The 20,725-nt window shown below is 41.8% G+C and overlaps 2 protein-coding genes across 3 annotated transcripts in view; one reads left to right on the forward strand and one right to left on the reverse strand.

Moving 5' to 3' along the window:
* The first annotated feature begins 6,626 nt into the window (after positions 1-6,626).
* The window catches only part of CCDC66 (coiled-coil domain containing 66), a 36,280-nt gene continuing 22,181 nt past the window's right edge, over positions 6,627-20,725 (forward strand). For both annotated transcript variants that reach the window (XM_044451352.1, XM_044451353.1), the window contains exons 1-10: positions 6,627-6,777; positions 9,311-9,375; positions 10,644-10,669; positions 12,364-12,805; positions 15,340-15,505; positions 16,554-16,654; positions 17,867-17,991; positions 18,397-18,570; positions 19,433-19,564; positions 20,194-20,435. In XM_044451352.1, the coding sequence (XP_044307287.1) occupies positions 6,767-6,777; positions 9,311-9,375; positions 10,644-10,669; positions 12,364-12,805; positions 15,340-15,505; positions 16,554-16,654; positions 17,867-17,991; positions 18,397-18,570; positions 19,433-19,564; positions 20,194-20,435 (1,484 nt within the window). In that variant the 5' untranslated portion in view covers positions 6,627-6,766. The remainder of the gene's footprint in view (positions 6,778-9,310; positions 9,376-10,643; positions 10,670-12,363; positions 12,806-15,339; positions 15,506-16,553; positions 16,655-17,866; positions 17,992-18,396; positions 18,571-19,432; positions 19,565-20,193; positions 20,436-20,725) is intronic.
* The window catches only part of TASOR (transcription activation suppressor), an 88,567-nt gene continuing 80,454 nt past the window's right edge, over positions 12,613-20,725 (reverse strand). Inside the window, exon 27 of the transcript XR_006416708.1 lies at positions 12,613-12,745. The gene's annotated coding sequence lies outside the window, so the exon portion shown is untranslated. The remainder of the gene's footprint in view (positions 12,746-20,725) is intronic.

Raw genomic sequence — 20,725 nt, forward strand, 5'->3', positions numbered from 1 at the left:
AGGATGGTGTTCAATGTGGATAAGTGCAAAGTCTTGCACTTGGGGCATAGGAATGGGGGTCATAAGTACAGGTTAGGTGACAAGTGGCTGGAGAGCAGCACTTGTGAAAGGGAGCTCAGGGTACTGGTTGACTGCAGGCTAAACATGAGTCAGCAGTGTGATGCGGTGGTCAAGAGAGCGAACGCCACTCTTGGATGCATAGCCAGAAGTGTGGCTTCTAGATCGAGAGAGGTATTACTACCACTCTATATGATTCTAGTGCACTCGCAACTGGAGTATTGTGCTCAGCTTTGGGTCCCTCGTTACAGAAGGGATGTAAGCCAGATTAGAGTCAGTGCAGCGTAGGGCCACAAGGTTGGTGGCCGGTTTGCAGGGGATGGGATATGAAGGAACTGGGTCTCTTCAGCCTGGAGAAGAGGAGACTCAGAGGGGATATGTTGGCGACATACAGGTATGTGAGGGGATGTCACATGGAGATGGGTAGAGACCTGTTCTCCCCTGCAGAGGAAGGCAGGACGTGCTCCAATGGAGCAAAGCTCAGGGAGCCAAGGTTCCATTTAGATGCCAGAAGCACTTCCTGACAGTTAGGACCCCGAGGGTGTGAAATGGGCTTCCACGAGAGGTCATTGAGGCCCCATCGGTGAGGGTGTTCAAAGATAGGCTGGACATGCACATGGTGGGCATGTCGTGAGCGGAGCCGGCTGGTGCCGGAGGACAGACTAGATGGCCTGGGAGACCCCTTCTGACTCACTCTGTTTCTATGTTTCTATCATGAGATTGCAGCAATTCAGTCACATCTTCAGGCTCCACTTCTAATTCTAGTTCTCTTGCTATTTCCACCACATCTGCAGTTACTTCCTCCACTGAAGTCTTGAACTCAAAGTCATCCATGAAGATTGAAGTCAACATCTTCCAAATTCCTGTTAATGTTGATATTTTGAGCTCTTCCCATGAATCCCAGATATTCTTAATGGCATCTAGAATGGTGAATCTTTTCCAGGAGGTTTTCAATTTACTTTGCCCAGATCCATCAGAGGAATCATTATCTATGGCAGCTATAGCCTTATAAAAAGTATTTCTTAAATAATATGACTTGCAAGTTGAAATTACTCCTTGATCCATGAACTGCAGAATGGATGTTGTGTTAGCAGGCATGAAAACAACATTAATCTCATTGCACATCTCCATCAGAGCTCTTTGGTGACCAGGTGCATTGTCAATGAGCCATAATATTTTGAAAGGAATCTTTTTTTCTGAGCAGTAGGTCTCAACAGTGAGCTTAAAATATTCAGTAAACTATTTTGTAAACAGATGTGCTGTCATCCAGGCTTTGTTGATCCATTTATAAAGCATAGGCAGAGTAGATTTAGCATAATTCTTGAGGGCCCTGGGATTTTTGGAATGATAAATGAGCATTGGCTTCAACCAGCTGCATTAGTCCCTAACAAGAGTCAGTCTGTCCTTTGAAGCTTTGAAGCCAGGCATTGACTTCTTCTCCTTTGCTGTGAAAGTCCTAGATGACATCTTCTTCCAATAAAAGGCTGTTCCACCTATATTGAAAATCTGTTGTTTAGTGTAGCCACCTTCATTAATATCTTAGCTAAATCTTCTGAATAACTTGCTACAGTTTCTATATCAGCACCTGCTCCTTTACTTTGCACTTTTATATTACAGAGACAGCTTCTTTCCTTAATCCTCATGAACGAACCCCTGGATCTTAACATTTTTCTTCTGCAGCTTCCTCACTTCTCTCTGCTTTCATAGATTTGAAGAGAGTTAAGGCCTTGCTCTGGGTTAGGTTTAGGCTTAAGGGAATGCTGTGGCCCATTTGCTCTTCTATTCAGACCACTAAAAATTTTCCCCATATCAGCAATAAGGCTGTTTCACTTGCTTAGCATTTGTGTGTCCACTGGAGTAGCACTTTTAATTTCCTTCAAGAATTGTTTAGCGAAAGAGGCCTAGCTTTCGGGCTACCTTGGCTTATGACATGCCTTCCTCCTGTTACCAAACTCAGCCAGTCAGCACCTAGGGCAAATCTGGGTGGACCCCAGACCAGAGTCAAAAGGAGCCTGAGATGAGACTTAGAGTCAAAACCAGCTTTATTCTAGTGCACTATGGAATAAAGGGAGACAAAAGGGGACATTCAGCCCAAAGCAGTGTCTCGAAAGTTGCACCCCAGTACATGCGTTTTATACCCTAGGTAACCAATTAGGTCACCTAATACACAACTAAAGTATCGATACATCAATGTATGCACCCCCCTCCAGTGCTGAAGGAAGAGTCCTTTCTTCTGTCAAGGACCAGGCATTTCCCAGGTCTATTTCTTATCTACTCGAGATTCACACAGGCTTGCCATGTTTTTACTCCCTGCACATTTGCAACTTTCATGGCGGCTATAACCAGTTTCCACTGTCCTTTGATTACTGTATTCGAGGTCAGGCTAGCATGTTAGCTGTGGGTTACACAAAGTTCATTTTGTTCTTATCTGCCCTCCCTTCTGGGACAGTATAACTGTGGTGTTTTTACTATGTGGCCTTCCTCTGGCCAACTACTTTTGGGGCCTTCCTCTGGCCAATTACTTTTGGGGTGTTTTGGGGTGCTGCAATTGGCAACAATTTCCTCCCTTCAAAGGAACCTTCTTATTAAAAGACAGATTCCTCTTGATTAGGGAGATAGGTTACCAAGCCTTTGCAGCTTTGCCTTGAAGGTGCAGACTGCTGGTGTGGGCGAGGGTTGTTTGAATAGAGAAACATAGAAGCATAGAAACAGAACGAGTCAGAATGGGTCTCCTGGGTCATCCAGTCTGACACCTGGTCCCAGCCGGTTCCGCTCATGACATGCCTACCATGTGCATGTCTAAGAAATATTAGAATGAATAATTGTTGACAAGCACTGTCAGCAACAGCAAGCAAAATAAGGAGGAAGAAGCACAAAAAAGAAAATATAAAGTTTCAACTTTTTGTAGCCAGCCTCAGTTGAAGAACCAAAGCAACAATCCTCCCAAGCCACTTTTACCAGAATGGAATTTAAAGCAGATTGTAAAGCATTGAGCTTTTGAATGTGATGCTCCAAAAAAAAAAAAAAAAAAAAAAACAGTTTAGTCTTCTACAAGTGCTGCAAACCCTGTCCTGGCTTGCTAACAATGCAATGTCTAGCAACTTTGTATGGCAAGTTGCTCAAGTTGAGCTAACTTTGTTGTATGTCTGAAATGGCATCAGCTGTTTCACTAGAAACACAGAGAATGGAGAGGCTGGCAGTCTAATGTCATGGTGATTTGAGAAACCCCCAACTGGTGGAAGAATGGCACAGAGAAATGAATAGCCTGCCCTGCTTTGGCATTGTCTTCCACCAATGTTTGAACTACCTCTCTATAGTTTGGGCAAGCGCCCTTGGGGAATTCTGTAGTAATTCGGAGGTTGGGGACAAGGTATCCAGTGCCCTGCTCTTCTGTATGGAAAGCCATGAAAGGCTTCTGGCTACTAACCCAGTAGGTCCCAGGGTGGTTTCCATGTTTGGAAGGCATACCTGTGTTGTGAAGCTGAGTCCAGAGATCCCCTGTAGAGAATTTCTCCTGTGGAGTTTTGTATTTGCCAGTTATTTCCAGTGTGGGCCACTGAGCTAGGCATATTTGCTGACTTCCACCTTTTGGCAGCACCAAGTTCTCTTGCATCCGTAGTGTGCATTTCAGGTTCTACCAAGTGGCACTTACCAGCCCCATTTGTGTGAATAATGCATAGCCGTCAGAATCCACATGTAGTTGCCCATCCAGCTGCAGGCCAGGGCCTTTCCAGCTTAGCAAAGACAAAGCTACATCACACCAAACTCTCCCTTACACACGCAGGGGGCCTATTCCAGCTTGTGCCAATTGGCTGTTGCTGTCTTGGGTGCTGTAGAGATGTTGCCAGTCCACCACCACCACCCCAATTAGTAGTGTGCCTCAGTGGTCCTTGCCTGTAGTGCCCTCATATGGAGACTGTTTTTCCCTAGGGATCTGTGGAATCCTTTCCAAGCCAAATATGAATTCTTTCTTTTTACTCTCCTTTGGCTGATCTGGGATGGCAGTGCCTGCCCTTCTGCAATTTGCATGTCAGTTTTACCTGGTCTTTGGTCGGGATCTAGGCATGTGGCATTTCCAGGTGTAAGAAATCCATGCTGGGTTTTCACCAGCGCTACTGAAGCAGAAGCATTCTATTGCACACTGAGCCAGTATTCTAAAACTTAGAAATGAGGAAGTCCACTGTTTTCTTTCTACAAGGACATATGGTGTAGAAGGGAGTAACAAAATTAACAGAAGTACACAGAGACGGCCAGAGTAGCAACTTCAAGAAACTTCCCCTCTTCCCTTCAGCATTATTATCTAGGCTACTTTGTGTTAGGCAAATCTCTTTGCTTTCAGTCCTCAAGCCGGGACTTGATCCTGGTCCCTGAAAGGCTGCTTTTCTTTGGGGCTCTTCTCCCTTGCCCCCTCCAGTTGCAGGCCCTTGGCTGACCCTGATGTCAGCTTCTTCTCATCCTGGTCTGTTACACCACTGGTCTTCCCTTGCAGGGTTGGTGTTTGTACTAGAACTTCAGGTCCTGCATAGGTTCCATGGTCCTTCGTCTCCTTGTGCTTTTGGAACTTTCCCCAGCCTGGTGTAGTGTTCCCACATAGGCACTCCCTCAGACCTCACTGCTGTGTAGCAAGGGGCACCTGGGAGTGGTCCTTCCACTGCATCAGTGGTCTCCAGGCAGTCCAGTCTCAGGCAAGTCAGCTGATGTAAGCCAGAAGCTCCCCCCCCCCACCTTCCCCTGTGCCATTGTAAGCCATGAGCAGCAACCAGCCAGTGATCGCAGCTTATCACACTGCAGGCAGGCAGTTAGCCAGGCGTGGCTGCTTTGGCCTTGCCGGGCAGCAGCATGGCCGCTCTGGCCTTGGAGAAGGAGTGATGCCAGCCAGCTAGCCAGTGTTGCAGAAGGGTAGAGAGGGGTGCCTGCCAGGACTGGTGCTGGAGAGGACCAGCTCCAGCCCACCCACCCCTTTTCGCACCTCCATGCCAGGAGTTGCCCTGGCGCTGAGGAACAGCCATGAGTGCCCCAAGAAAGCACTGGTTGCCAGTTTTCCAAGCCTGCGTATACAGATTTGGGGAATGAGAGTTTGACAAAAAAAAGTGGGGGGGGGGACATTCAGTCCAAAGTGGTGTCTCCCTTTATTCTATAGTGCACTAGAATAAAGCTGGTTTTGGCTCTAAGTCTCGTCTCAGGCTCCTTTTGACTCTGGTCTGGGGTCCACCCAGGTTTGCCCTAGCTGTTGACTGGCTGAGTTTGGTAGCACTCCCTAAGCTTAATAATTTCTAGCTTTTGATTTAAAGTGAGAGATATGCCCCTCTTCCTTTCACTTGAATACTTAGAGGCCACTGTAGGGTTATTAATTGGCCTAATTTCAATATTGTGTTTCACCGAGGCCTGATGAGAGGGGGAGAGATGAAGGAACTACTGGTCAGTGGAGCAGTCATAACACACACAGCATTCATCAACTGAGTTCACCATGTTAAACGGGTGCAGTTTGTGGCGCACACCCAGTCCTGAGTCCAGCACCCACCTTGCCCTCCCCGGGTGACAGCACACCATTTCAGGCTGGCTGCGGCAGTGGTCAGGGAGGGAAGCATTCCCTGCATGGCTGTCTGCTCCCTCTTGCCTGCCGCCCCCCCCCCCCCACCCCCGGCCACACTTCCTAGGCACAGTAGGCTGCAAAACTCCAATCATGTTCCCTGCTATCCAGAGTTTCAGGCATCCGCTGTGGGGCTTGGAATCCATCCCCCACAGATACAGGGGTCCTACTGTACTTATAATCTGATTTAATGGGTGTGAATCCTTTTGAGTCCTGTTACTACTGAAAAGGCTATACAAAAATTGCAAATCATCAACAACAACATTGCTGTAGCCTAGGCGACTGTTTAAATCATGAGTCAGTCCACAGAGGTGGAACCTCTGGGACTAACCTTGCTCAGGAATCCAAGTTTGGTTCTCTAATTTTACTTCATTTCTAGGCCACTTTTCCAGACCATGCCCTCACAAAGCAGCGTATACAATGGTAAGCAATATACACATTGATCTCCACGCAGTTCTAAGTCACAAAAGCACTTTTATTTTCAACTACAGGTAACAGAGCCTTTTAATAATTTTGCCTAAAACCTATAATTATGCCATTTTTCTAGCGAGACATTCCTGGGTCTCAGTAACCGTGCGAGAACGAGCAAGAGAGAGGGAAACGGGCGCGATAAGGGCAATCAGTCCTCTGGACTAAAAGTCGAATAGGCGCTAAGAGAGGAAGAAATGATCTCCTGCTCAAGCCCTCCTCGGGAATAACAAGAAGCCTCCACAAATTTCCTCGGGGCTTTATGGACGATTGCCTGCCCACTCCCGCACCCATCAATCAAGGAAAGGCGCTGGCCCCACTTGACAGCGGGAATGAGGGGGGGGGGTGCACGCGCGTAGAAAATCGGCTGGACTCCAACTCCCACAATGCTTCGCAGTCAGGCAGCGCTACCCACTCAGTGTGAGACGAGCTCATTGGCGAAAGGACCGGGGTTCCGGCAGACCTATCAGCTCCCCTCTCATTGTGCGGTAGCAGCAACCAACGTACACACATTAAGCAGGGGTTGGTCCAGCCTCGGCGTCCCTAAGGGTTGACCCGTGTTGCCGCCGCTGCCGCCGCCGCCGCCGCATCTTTGCGCCGGGACGCTCGCTGACGGGCTGCTGTGCCGATCCACTGAGCAGAGGAAGAAGCATGAATCTGGGGTAAGGAAGCGGAGACGTGCGGCGGCTGAATCCTCGGCTTCTATGCCGAGGTCCCTTGCCTTGTGTGTGTAATGCATCCTTGGCCCCAAGCTGGCGCCCTCCAGATGTGTTGGACCACAGCTCCCGTGCTGGCTGGATTATGGGAGTTGCCCGACACATCTGAGGGTGCCAGCTTGCTAGAGACGGGACTGTATTGTGAGTGGCTCCCCCACTCCAGTGCAAAGGGATTGCCTTTTAAAGCTCAGTGAGGTGGCACGAGGCGGAATCTCCTCACCTCAGTCCTGAACGGATTCCCAGAATGCAGGAGATCTTCCCAGATGGAAGTCTGCCTTCGTACATACGTGGCTTCCTGGAAAGTTGAAAAAGCTAATGCAAACCTTATTCTGCATGTCTGAATCTGGGGTACCTGAGCAAAGTATTTATGGTCTTCAGGATCTTATGTGTATTTCTCTCCTCATCCACAAATATATTTTTTGTCCTGGAAAAATACTTCCTTTGATCTTATGACTAGTGCTAGCTAGACCTTCCCAGAAATTCTTGTGATGGCACAGTGTGTTTAGCAGTGGAACTAGAGTTAGGTTGTTACCTGCAAGGTTGTCAACGTCTGGATTAGTCCCTGTGGCAGTATCTCTAAACAGGAGCAGTTAAGTGGTTCATTAACTCATGAAAAGTTTTCCTCTGTGCAATGAAAAGCTTTATGTGTTGGTTTCTACATATTGGGCAGCCAGCTGGTCAGGGCAGAAAAGCAGACCAAAGCATTGTTCTCTGACCAATTGGCAAGGCTGGCCCAAGACATTTTATGCTTGAGGCAAAGGGCAGGATGATGCCTTTCCCACTCATTTGACACGATGGAACAGCTAAAAAGGCCTGAGCTTGGAGGGAAAACCACCTGGGAATTACATGTAGGCACCTTGAATTCCACTGTGGAGAAAGATGGGATATAAATATAATAAATAAATAAAATTATTAAAATGGCAAGAGGTATAAACAGTAGGGTTCATAAATATCCTCTAACTGGAAGTTTTACTGGCATTCCTTGTTTTTGTAAAATATCCTAATCCAAAATGCATTACATAAAATAGATATATTTTAAAACTATTCTGCCCACTTACACTACAATGTGAATTTTGGAGCAAGTAAATGAGATATAGCTACAAAGTTCTTCAAATCCACTCCCTAGATTTAGAATTATGTCCAGAAGTCTTAGTCTGAGAGAGAGAAGAGGACAGTTCATGCACAAAGCAGTGCCTCAGAAACCAATCACAGGATCAGTGCAAATACCTAAGAAGTGTCACTGGGGCTGCTTAGCTGGGTCAGCAAATCAAAGCACTTCAGTGTTTTCATTTTCTTGCTGTCTCCTTCCTGAGCCAAGGTAGCAGCCAGTAAGACTTGTGACAGGGCTTATGAGTCCTTGTTTCTCTTCTTGAGTGAAGGACAGAGACAAAGAGACAGACAAAATCAAGTTCAGAGGGTTGAGGTTCTCCTCAGTTTGAGGGTCTCCTGTGTATGCTATTCTTAATCACATGGGAGTGACCTTTTGGGAGCTTGGTTCTGTCAGAACCTCCATGAAATTCAAAGAATGGCTCCATAATCATGTTCTCAGCCACTCTCCAGAATGCCTTCTAGAAAAATTAGTGGTCTGCCAGAGTGAAGCATTTTGACTTTTTGTAATATAATCTGTGATAGTCAGACTTCACGGTCATATTTGAGTAATATTTAATATTAGTCTTTCAAGGCCCATTCATTTTAATGGGTCTACTCTAAGTAGAACTGACAGGAGATACAACCCTAAAATACTGACTTGTATTGTAATACACACCACAATTTCTTAGAGACAGTTCTGTAACCTCAGAATACAACAGTATAATTTTTCAGAAATATCATGCTATTCTTGGCCTACTGTTGAAATAGGGGTATTTCAACAGTATACAATAGGTATACATTTTAAAGGGTTATGTGTGTATGTTATATATGTACTCGTATGTCTATTTTCAAAGAAAGAAAAAACACCAGAAAGGTACCAGTATCGGCACTGAATAATAATTTGAAGTTTGCGCACTGAGGTTTGTTGGAGGTAGCAATGTAATGGGTTAGTTCCATTTTTCTGTATTACAGAATTCATTTCCTGTTCCCGATTAGGTATTTTTAAAAGGTAAGCAGTTCCCTCTCCTTTTGTGGGGTTTCGCCTAGGGCATCTGTAGCCCCAAAAGAGGTACAAACCCTAAGTCATAGTGAGTGTGTAAATGCACTAAATATTCCACTTAGGCTAATTTATCTTTTCCATTCAGTGGGTGATTCCACAATGGCAGATGAATTCCTCTTCTCTATATTCTATTATTGGATTATGTGGTTGTCAAAACAATAACTGAAAGTGAGGAGGAAGAAAATATATAATAATCGTAGACTGTAACCAATGTTGTGAGAAGCCTTAAACTGGAAGCCAACTTTGCTTATTCTTTTAAAAATTATGCACCATCATTGTTCTAAGATAAATTTATATTATGGAAACATTTCACTTTCTGTTATATTGCAGGGATGGTTTAAAGCTTGAAACTGAAATACTGGATGGGAAGCCTAGGCTGATACTTGCTTCTTGTGGTATGATTATTTCTATCTATAATTTTATAATTCAGATGTGTTTGGTACTGCACGTTCTAATTCTGAACAACACCTTGGAGGAGTGATCTATGGCAGTCAAACAAGTTTTTAATTTTAAAAAATTGTGCATTTTTTCTCTGTAGAAAAGGACATATGGCTGTGAATATCCCAGTCAAAAATCCTATTGCCAAGTCAAAATACCATTTTTAAAAGAATACAGTTTTGACAGATAGCTAGCAAAAGTGTGATAACTCCCTTTTCCCTAGAAGCTCTCTCTATATACCTTCCCAAGTACCTAGAAGTACAGAGAAAGATTTCAAAATGTGTTCAAGCCTGTGAACCAGCAAGAAGAAGGAAACTGATGCCATGCAGCGGGTGTAAATCTCCAGACATGCACATTTTGTATGCAAAGAAACAAAAGGGGTGCCAGGATGAGATAGTGTGATGTATGAATGTGCCCAACAGCTACCATCTTTGGAGAGCGCTGTAGCTTAGTAGAAAAGCACCTGCTCTGCATGTGGAAGATCCTAGGTTTTAATCCCCAGGAGCTCCATTGAAAAGGATAAGGCAGCAGGAAGAACCATTTGCCTGCAGAACTACTTCCAGTCAACATAGGCAACACTGGCCTGGAGCTACAAATGGTCTCCCTTGGTAAAAAGCACCTTTCTGTGTTCACCATAGAATATCATGCCATGTTTGCCTACTGTGGGAGATTTCTTTTTGAATTCTTGAGCTTTTTATTCCTTCTGTGCTCATTTCTGTTTTTAAAGATTCTTCAGTTGATTAAGTTACAGAGAAGGGGAAATAACATGCCTCGGTCTGTCTATGACAGTTTGGATTATATGGGCATCCTGAGCCTGTCCTCATTTTAACTTGTTTTGGTGCAAGTGGAGCTTTGTGTTGGAACACTGAAAGTCACATTCTTTCACATTGCCAAGTGCAAGTGTTCCTGGAGCAATTAGTGAAGCAGTGCTAGTGGTACAAAGGCTAATAATTGAAGAAAACAAATGAAAATCAGGTCCTAATTTTCTATCGCAGCTTTTAAAAAAAGACAAATCACCATTTACCAAATTCAGAAGTGCCCAGTTCTGGTCAACTATATTGACTGAATGTGTATATCCAATAAACTTCACATGATTGAAAATAAAGGAGCTAAGTGGTTTATAGCCACTCAGATTTTTCCAAAAGATACAATTTCCTACAATATAAGCCAAAATTGTTCTAGTCATTATTCTTATTTGTGCTCTTGTGTTTCTTTTCTTTCATAGTGGGAAAGTCCAAACCAAGTGTCAAAGTAAGTACAATATTTTTTCCATAAACAGATAGCTTAAATACTTCTTGCCAAATAAGAGCAGTGGTGTCATTTGAATTTAATGCTTCTGCTGTGGAAGAGTTGAGATTTCTTCTGATTCTGCATTTCACAAGAAACAACTATAGTTCAGGAAAATGTCACCAACAATATGGTACTTATAACAAAATAGTAAGTCTAATCTGTATTTCTAAAAGCTTTGATGATTTGGGATCAGTGTACCTTAGAGGCCACCATTTCTCATACAGACCTGGCCAGATGTTAAAAACTTCTTTGGTGAGGTAAGGGTGACCTGTGACACGGCCTGGTTCTGGCTTTGATGCTTTTTTGTTGCTAGGTGGTCTTACGCACTGTTTTTATTCCATATTATATAGGTGGATTGGTCTGTTTCTACTCTCACATGAAAAAGCTGTCTTGAATGTCAGACCACTGGGGAGCATCAAAAGGTTTCCAGACAACTGTCAAAGTGCCAATTTGTGGCATTTTCCCCCCAGAGCAATCTCCAGCACTTTGGGGCTTTGGCAACTGCCCTGATATGCACATTTCAGACAAGTCCTTGTTGACACTGATGCTGTTCTGAAAAGACAGCTGTCAAAGGGTGGGGGTGATAAAATTAGGCGCTTACAAATAGTGGGCAGAGTTACTCCACACACTAATTTATTTCATTGTTGCTCCAAAAAATCTTTGGTGAAGATTCTCCTTTCTTCTCTTTTAAGGGGTAGGCAAACTATTTTTTTGGATGAGGCAGCCATTTTCAGAGTGGCTTATGTGTTCTTTGTGCCCTATGCAAACCAGTGGAGAGGTTGATGTCTCTAGTATTTTGCATCGGGTAGGAAAAAAGCCTGTTCATCCAAGGATGGATGGTTTCAGATTAGGCCCACCCAATCCAAGGACCTTGTAGGGCCCCCTCCCTCCTGCAGTCACCTTTAATATTCACAAAGTGAGGATTTGTGAAGCAAGGTACTCTGGCTCTCTCTCAAAGTGGACCAAGCAGAATCAGCCCTCTAGACAAAATGGGAACTGACTCAAATCTTGTATTTCTTTGCACACCCCTAGTTTTTAGTATCAAATTAAGAGAGATCAGATAAAGGACCTTTGGCATGAATCTTTCGTAGTCAACCCATGCAGCTTCATTTGAAATAGACAACACTCTTGATTAAAGCATTGTCCCACTTCCAACACCGAGACAACTAAAAAGTATTTATTTATTTATTTCATTGCATTTGTATGGCTCCCCATAGCCAGAGGCTGTCTGGGTGGCTCGCAGTGCAATGTAAAAATACAAATAGAAATAAATAACAATAACAACCACATCTGTAGAACATAATAGGATTAAAATACAATATAAGTACAACCATATGAATAGAACAGGAGGAAATAAGCACAATATAACCAATAAAACAATAAGCCAACAGGAAACCAATAAACCAGTCTAAAAACAGATGCTTAAAGTCTTAACTTGGCATTGAAAGCAAGGTAAAGTGGGTGCCAGTTGCACCTCTCTTGGAAGGGAATTCCAAATGTGAGGTGCTACAACAGAGAAGTCCTTTTTCCTCACTGAATCCCCCCTCACCTCATTTTGGGTGGGGGGGTTCATGAAGGAGGGCCTCCATTGGCAAGCAGTTTCAAGTTACAGACTAGAGACTGTTATGATATTTGAATTGTTACTGTTTTAACAGATGTGCAATAAGAACAAAATCTTAAAGCATACATTGCGAGCGAAACAGAATGGTCATATTCTCAAAGCAGTGCAGACTTCCTGTGAAAAGAATGAATGTTTGATGAAACACAAAACTGGATCAAGACTTTCTGTAGCAAAAGGTGGCAAAAACCCTGAGACTTCAGTATTTACTAAGGATTCACCAAAAGAGTCCTGCAATAAAGATCATGCTTTTATTGTCCAAAAGGACGCTACAACTGGTAGGCTTGATAATGCCAGAATTTCATTTAAGAAACCTTTGATGTCCAACAAGAAGCTTAAAAATCATCCTGTTTCCATTGAGGATCTACGAGACAACTTGGTATGTTTGACACAACAGCAACTTGAACAGATTTTGATGGCTGTAAAAGAAGGAACCAAAGGAGTCTCTCAGTTTCAGGGTGGCAAGGAAGAAACAACAAGTAAGAAATTTATCTTCTACCAAGAGTCAAATTATCTTAGTAGGTTTAAACCAAGTCTGATGCTTGCAAAGTAAGGAGACTGATCAATATAAGCCACTACTGGGACAAGAGTTGGAAGATTATTTTATTACTTAATAGTTTCTCATATATCCTTATATTCATAGCCATAATATAGATTTGGTAAATGTGTAATTGGAGTTATTTGAGCTTAGAAGAAAATAGTCATGTTTCTTGTAAATTTAAATTCCAGACCCATGTTATTTTTATTGTAATTGTATTCTCTTGAAAGGTCCTAATGTGGAAAACTGATTGATCCTGCTGTTACATTTAGAAAATAAATATTTTTTTCACCAAATATAGACACATCCTCCTCAATAGGAGAAAAAGTGAAAGTACAGGCAGAAGACTGGGGAATAAGTTGCTTATTTATTTGTTTTGTTTTGTTTTGTTTAGCAGACTTATATGCAGCCCCATTCGTTGAAGCCTCGGGCGGCTTACAAACATAAAATCAGTATGATATATTTATACTTCCTAGGACCCTTTGATGACACAAGTTAGCATTAATATTACAGGAGACAACTCACCCACTTAGCTGGGACACTGTATCTGGATGCCCACATAATTTTAGTATGTTCTAAACCAGGGCTTCCATCTGTACTTCCTGTTTGTGCCTTAGTTTAAGAGGAGGACTGCAGTTAGCCAAGCAGGGATGATATAGGAGGAGAAGAATGATGGAGATGGAGGAAAAGAATGATGTAAGCTGCCTTGAGCCCTTTGTAGGAAAAAGGCAGGATATAAACGGGGGAAAAAAATATCTCCAGGAAGGAACACTGATATATCTTTCAGCATGGCTTGGAAGATAAGGCTAGGAACTTGTGTTTCCTTATACCGAATTTATCTTGTAAATTTTTTCATCTTTATCTTAGAGCCTAATTCCAATTGTGTATACAACATCAAGGTCAGTTACACTTACCACAGCTAGCTGGCAGTTCATGCTAGCAAGTAGTAGCGTGTTGCAAAAATGTCCTCAAAGAAGTGTAGCAAGCTTTAATCTTACGACTCCCGACAGGTTAGTTTGCTAACTGTATTATGTTCAGAACTCCTTGGACTTGAGCAGAGCAGGTCACTTCAGTGCCTCTACCACTGTAGTGTCACTGTGGCTCAAAGGTGGGGTCTCCCAGAGCCTTCCCCTTTATAATGAGGCTAGCAATGCAAGGCAGTCCTTAGCTGTCTACTGATCTTAACTGCTTTGTTGTGGAATCTTTCCTCTGTAAAGACTTAGCACATCCATATATGATGAATGTAATTTGCATCATGCTCATTCATGTGCGGGAGGAGCCTGCTTGCTCAAGTTTATTTGAATTTATTGGAATTCTCCGTTCTGGTGTAACTTTTAAAATAGCATTCTTGTCTAAACAAACTCCTACTATAATTTCCTGAGAAAAGTTAGGTCAGTTTAGCATTCTTTGTATGGTGGCAGAGCTTGTCTTCTTCCCTTGCCACAGCCCAAAATCCATCTTTGAGATCATTCTTGCAACCTCAAACCTGCAGCCTGTGCAGTTCTTTCTATTCTGGCTGTAAGGCTGGGGAGAAGACTCTTCTGTCCGTGGTAGCCTGGTCCAGCTAAGGCACCCTACTTGGGTTTTGAACATACCATCTGTGCCCAAGATGAAACACACTCTGTTGAATGCAGTGATGAAATATGAGTACAGAATATTGATAAATAAGCAAAAAAATTCCCTCCTCTGTGGCCTTTTGGTTCCCTGAGTAGACCAGGGGTGCTCCATGGGTCTCTAGATGCGCCTGGGTGAGTGTGTCCGTTCCTTCCCTCAGGATGAGAACAAAGGACATTGCCTTTTGCTATGGATTTTATGTAGTTCCTCTCTCCTACTACTGCAGAGCCTGTCAGGATACACCCAGATTCCCCTCCCCCTCACTGAGAATGAAGTTGGTTTCTTGAGGTAAATGGCCTTCATTCTCACTGAAAAGGTAGCCCTTACCTTCAGAATGATTGGAGAAAGCAACTCCAAGGCCATTATCTCTGGTGCTTCTAAGAAACTGAAGGCCTTGGCATGCTTTCAAGAAGGTGTCCTGGCTTTTGGACACTAGGAAAGCTCACTCCTCTACCTGTTGAACTCCAATAACCTCCTTGCCATTCTTCTGGTAGAGCAATACAGTAATACCTTTGTTGAACAATGCAAGGGTGTTCAGGTTCAGAATCCCACCCACAACCTCAGAGCGAGATTCCAAGATTGAACCTGAGACTCTGAAAAATCCTATGATTACCTGCTGACTCTGCCAGCAGCCACAGGATTGCACTGTAATGCACCAACATTTCCTTACTAGTAGCTTGGGTTCGAGCCTTCTGGTATCACAGCAGTAACTTAGAAGTATGACTCTTTAGTGCAAAAACAAACAAAATCCTAGTCTTGGTGTAATTTAGGTATTTTTGATAGCTTCTTTAAAGAATTTTGCAGCAGACACAAGGAGATCTATTAGCAGCATCAATTTTAAAAAGCCTCCTTTCTTTCTAGTATCAAAGAGTGCAGAAGGTAACACTCCTGCTGCTCGGACTCCAGAGGAAAGCATAATGGGATTACTTCAAAAGGCTGGTGAACTTCCATCTGTTCCAAGTGAAACTAGTTTCATTTCAAACAAAAAAGAAAGGATGTCCAAGCATTTTGAAGAGAAAGCAATCACGTATGTTCTTACAGTCAAAACTTCAGATTAGCTTGACTTTTTAATAATATGAATCCTTCTGATAGATTACCATAAACTTCGGGGGAAATGGTAGATAGACCCTTGCACATTATAGAATGAGTTAGGTTCTGGATATATTTTCTGGGATTGGAAGTCTCTCTCCTAGAAGCTGCCTCTGCCTGATTTTCAGGATTCATTCCACAGCTCACTGCATGCAGCATTCTCCCCAACCCCCGCTCATTTTGATGGGACCAGAAGGGCTGCATGAGGATGAGGGGTGAGGAAGTTTACTTCAGCAAGCCCAGTCTTTACAGAATCATATAACAGCACTTTCATGAAACCTCTGACACTCTGGCTTTCACCAAATATTGTGCTCAAGTATAGTGTAGCACCACATGAACAAGGCTAGCCTCCTCCCAAGTTTGTGTGCTCCTCCTTTCTCCTGCTGCTGCTTCTATATAATTACCCCTTTCCACTTTTAGCTAGCTTCCTGTGTTGTCTGGACCAGAACTCATAGTTTGAAACTGGCTTCAACCGCAGTTGAAGGTCAATTACATTGGCAACACAGCAGGGTTTAACCAAAGAGAAAGGAAAGGGGTTATGTGATCCTGGGAGGAAACTAGGTTCATTCTTGTTCATCCACATCATGCTATACAAAGATTTCACATATCTAAGTGTGACCTTGATGTTTTAAGCATATACCCCAGACACTTAAGTGCTTTGCATGCTTAGATGTGACTGATAAATCACTGAAGATTTATGCAAATGAACACTGATACCACTTCATTTTGTAAATTTATTTTTCTGTGGACTATGTAATTTTATTCTTCATTAGAGAATTAGTAGGGAGGACACTTGTTGTCCACTATGTAAAGTGGGAAGAAAGCTTCAGTTTTGGATTCTTTTACCGCTCAGGCAGTAGAAGTGTAAGAATGAACCTACCTGCTGAATCTCTTTCCATCTTTTATTCTGTCATTACTAATTAGTGTGTGTGTAGGTGGGGGTTATCAGCTGAGCTTTAAACATCCCTTCTAATTTCCTTCTGCAGGAATTCATGGAAACCAGCTGACATATTTAGTACTCTGGGAGAAAGAGACCGAGATAAAACCTTGTTGGATGCTAAGAAGTCCCAGTGGAAGAAAGAACTGGGTATAGTGCAATTAGCTGTATATAGCTTTTAGTAATAATAACTGATTATTAAATAGGCACCTCATTTTATATATATACATTATTAGTATAGTATTTACATATAGTATTTACAGAAATACTATACTAATTAATTAAATATATATAGATGATCATGCCATAGGCCAATTCATCAAGTGATCAATCCACAGGCCAAATGATGTAAGGTAGTTCTATTTTTGTGTTATTAATAGAAACATCACTTGTCAGAATTTAAACAAAAGGATTTGCATGCAATGTTAGATTAACTCAGGTCCCATTCATTTCAGTAGATCTACTCTAAGTAAGAATAACAAGGCACAACCAGGAAATTTGGGTGGGTTTTAACCCTTGTTTGAGTAGAAGCCTGCTTGTGCAATGTGAGTTCCCTATCTTCCCCTCCCTGTAGCCTTGTGTGTGGTGCAGATTTGCTTTGGGGATTGCATGGAGTGGGGCAGAAAGAACATCTGTCTTGCCACATCTCCCTTCTGTTGGAACAACTCCGCTGGATACAACTCATTGATATTTAAATATATCATTACTTTTCACTTAGTTATATATGTTAATAAAATAACATGAGCAAGATCCACTGGTCCCATTGTGTATACACAACTGACATAGTGCTAGTGTAAGCAACCTCTAGTGTAAAGTGGCTGGACAGGTTTTCCAGGGAAAACCTTTCCCTTACTGGCTTTGCTTTGCTTTAGAGGTCACTTATGCTACATCAACAGCACAAGCACAGCACCAGAGCTAGATAATGCGCTTGATATCTATAATGCATGCAGTTTACAATTCTCCATATTGATGTAAGAAGACAACTGAACCACATAGTTTGGCATGATGAGAAAGAGCCTGGGTATTTCTAGGGCAGTCTCATGGCAGAGTTCAGAAACTTTTCCTTCCATTTTTTATTAACTGTAGTTTGCTCTGTCATCAAATATCATTCTTAATTATGCTTTGTTTAAAACACGCCAGCAATAGACCAAGCTGGTTTGTTTCACACACATACTCACAACCACACCCATGGTTTAAGGGTTATTAACTGAACTGTGGTTAATAAAAAGGGAAGAGAGCTTCAGCATTCCTGGCGGTTGTGCTGAAGGAGAAGAGGGCACAGAAGAAAATGCATGAGCTAAAGGCTTGCCTAAATTCATGTAGCCAAACAGCAGTTTTACTGATTGTTTCTCTCTTTAAAAGATGAACAAGTAGCTTTAAAGAAGAAGCTCAAAGAAACTTTGGAAACAGGGTCAAAAGATTACCTGCAGCAGACTGATACAAGGAAAAGCTGCTCCGAAAAATTGCTAATGGCTCATCAGGCTAAGGTAAATAAATCAATAAATAATAGCATTTTGTTCGATGTATTCATTGCTTATAAAAAGTTTATATTTTATTTATATTGCAATCCCATCCTGTGCTATTAGTAAAAATAAATACCTGCATTTAACTTTTGTTGCTGCTGTTCTTCTATTCCCAGCCCCACCAGTAAACACACACTCAATTTCCACACTTCATTCCAAATATCTTTTCAGGCCCATCCTAAAGAAATGGTGACATCCTTGGGATGTCTTTTGCCAAGCAATGTTAATATCTACTAGAAGAGGTAGTTAACTTTTTTACTGGACAAATATAATTACATAATACATAATTTGATAAAACATTTTGTTTATATTTTAATAGCAATACAAAAGAGCCGTTTGTTTGAAGTCACCAAGATATTTTGTTTGTAGATGGCATTTTCAGATGACTTAAGCGCTGCAACCGATGATATCCACACTTGTAGAAGTTTAACCATTGAGGCTACTGAAACTTCACCCAGTGTTTCAAGTGGGCAAACTGGACAGTTCTCTAGTTTCAGCTCTCCTGATTTGCCAGCTGCTATTCGAACAGCATTTGTTTTAGGGGTAAGAACTTGCATGCATTATTTTTCTGTTTTTCAGTCTTAAATGTCAACATGCTTCTCTGCTTATGGCATGACCCTCTGTAGCAGTTTTCAACTGGCTGGCTGGGTAGGCAACATTCAAAGATGCCCTAGGTACAGGATATCCAGTTTTAGGGAAATTCAAAGATTAGCTAACGTACACAAGATAGAAGCACAATTGAATGCTTCTATCATGTGGAACTCTTTAGGGGTTTTTATGTTTGGCCTTCTGCCTTTGTGTCATAGGCCATTCTAAGAAAAATGGTTATCAGGCACACATAGCACTAAATTCTTGTTTAGTTGAACTTTAAAGTGGTTACTTGTTTGCTTCACTTGTTCCAGTGAAGCAAACACAAAATAAACAATAGCAAACAAATAGCAGTGTGGTAGAATGCAAATATGTATTTTCATCTGAATTTATTGTGAACCAATTTATTGTGATTCATGTGGATCTGATCTGTTTTCTAAGAACAAAATGGGATGCTCATCCGATAACTATGGTCAGTGTTGATTTTCATTAAGTATTGGGTCTCCATGTTCCTTGTGTACCACATAGTCTGAGACATATGCAGTTATTGTAATTTGCACAGAAATTATGCAGAATACTGAAATACAGTTTACATGTAGCTGTTATGATTATTCATATGTCTGGGTATGCATTTTATTCTGTCTATAGAAAGTGCCCTGTTTTTGTAGTTTGTCGGATTCATTGGCAATATTCAAACTAGGAAAATAGAACAGTTAGGTACATACAGGACAAATAGGTACAGGGGACATAAACACCCACGTCTGAGTAAAATAAAGAATTAATAAAAATAAAATAAATAAAACATGTCTTCTTTTAGGAAGCAACACCAATAGAACATCCTTTTAGTGCTGTCAAACGTGAACAACAGAAAAAGTGGCTTGAAGAGCTTGATAAACAAAGGGAAGCTGACAAATTACGAAAACTAGAAGAAAAATACAATTTATCCAAGGTAGCTGTGATTATGAATTTGAAATAAGAAAGTAATAGTTCTAAAATGAACATCTAATAGGAGAGACAATAACATTTGTTGTCATGTGGATACAAACTGCCATTTCTAATCTGTTTTATGTAGTGTTCTCTCTCTCTCCCCCCTTCCTCCCTCTCCCTCTCCCTCACACACATACACACAGAACTTGACCTGTTCACACAATTAGTGGGAAGAGGACAAATAATCCAAAGTGGACATATGTGTTTATTCCCTGTACATGTATTTGATTGGTGCTTTGCTTTTCTAGTCAAATAGCATTCTAGGTGGCTCAGAATTCCTACTGAGAATGATGGATCTTAATGCCAAGTAAGCATGCTGAACTTGCAGCTTGGTGCTGTTTTCTAGAAACTATCCCAAGAGAACATATAAGGAAAAGATGGCTTTCAGGTGATGGGGCGGTATATAAATAATAAATTTCTTGCCAGTGAACCTAAAGATTCAAGTCTTGCTGTTTAAGAGTATTCAGAATAGTAATGCTCTTAAAACATTTATATAATTCATCTATTTATAGTAGGTAATGTATGCTGTTTTGAGAAATTCAAGACTAGGGCATAAAATTAAATGTAAACATTTTGTTCCTGCTTCTTTAGGGTGAAGAGCATGACAAGTGGACAATCCATTTTGATTCTTTCAGGAATCACATTAATTCCTTTTCACAACACCCTTTAAATGCAACACATAAAAAGCAACCTGAAGCTTTATACCTTTCCTTTGAACCTGAGGATCAGACTGCTATTACACCTACAGCTTTATGTCATCCCACACCTGCAGAGGTGGAAATCTCAGGAAAGGATGTGGGAAGCAATATTGTGGAGCCAAATCAGAAAACTAGGTGAATGTCCCCTTTTCTTAGTCAACTTTGAGCCAGCTTTCATTAACATAACTTAATGTTGTGCATTCTTTAGTGATTTCATGCTCAATAAATTTGTTTTGGTTTTAATTAGCATTTTGTATGTATGTATAGATTACAGAATAATTTTCTTCAAATTTGTTTTGGTGTACAGAAATTCTTGATAACACTGGTCTACAAGGAGAAAGCCTCAGACATGAAAGTAGCTTAGTTTTACCAGAATTTGGTCACTAATAAAGGAAAATTAAGTCCTGAGTATTAATTGGCTCCAG

Source organism: Varanus komodoensis, unplaced genomic scaffold (genome assembly GCF_004798865.1).
Source record: "Varanus komodoensis strain SLA01 unplaced genomic scaffold, ASM479886v1 scaffold6_2, whole genome shotgun sequence".
In the NCBI taxonomy this organism is placed as follows: domain Eukaryota; kingdom Metazoa; phylum Chordata; class Lepidosauria; order Squamata; family Varanidae; genus Varanus; species Varanus komodoensis.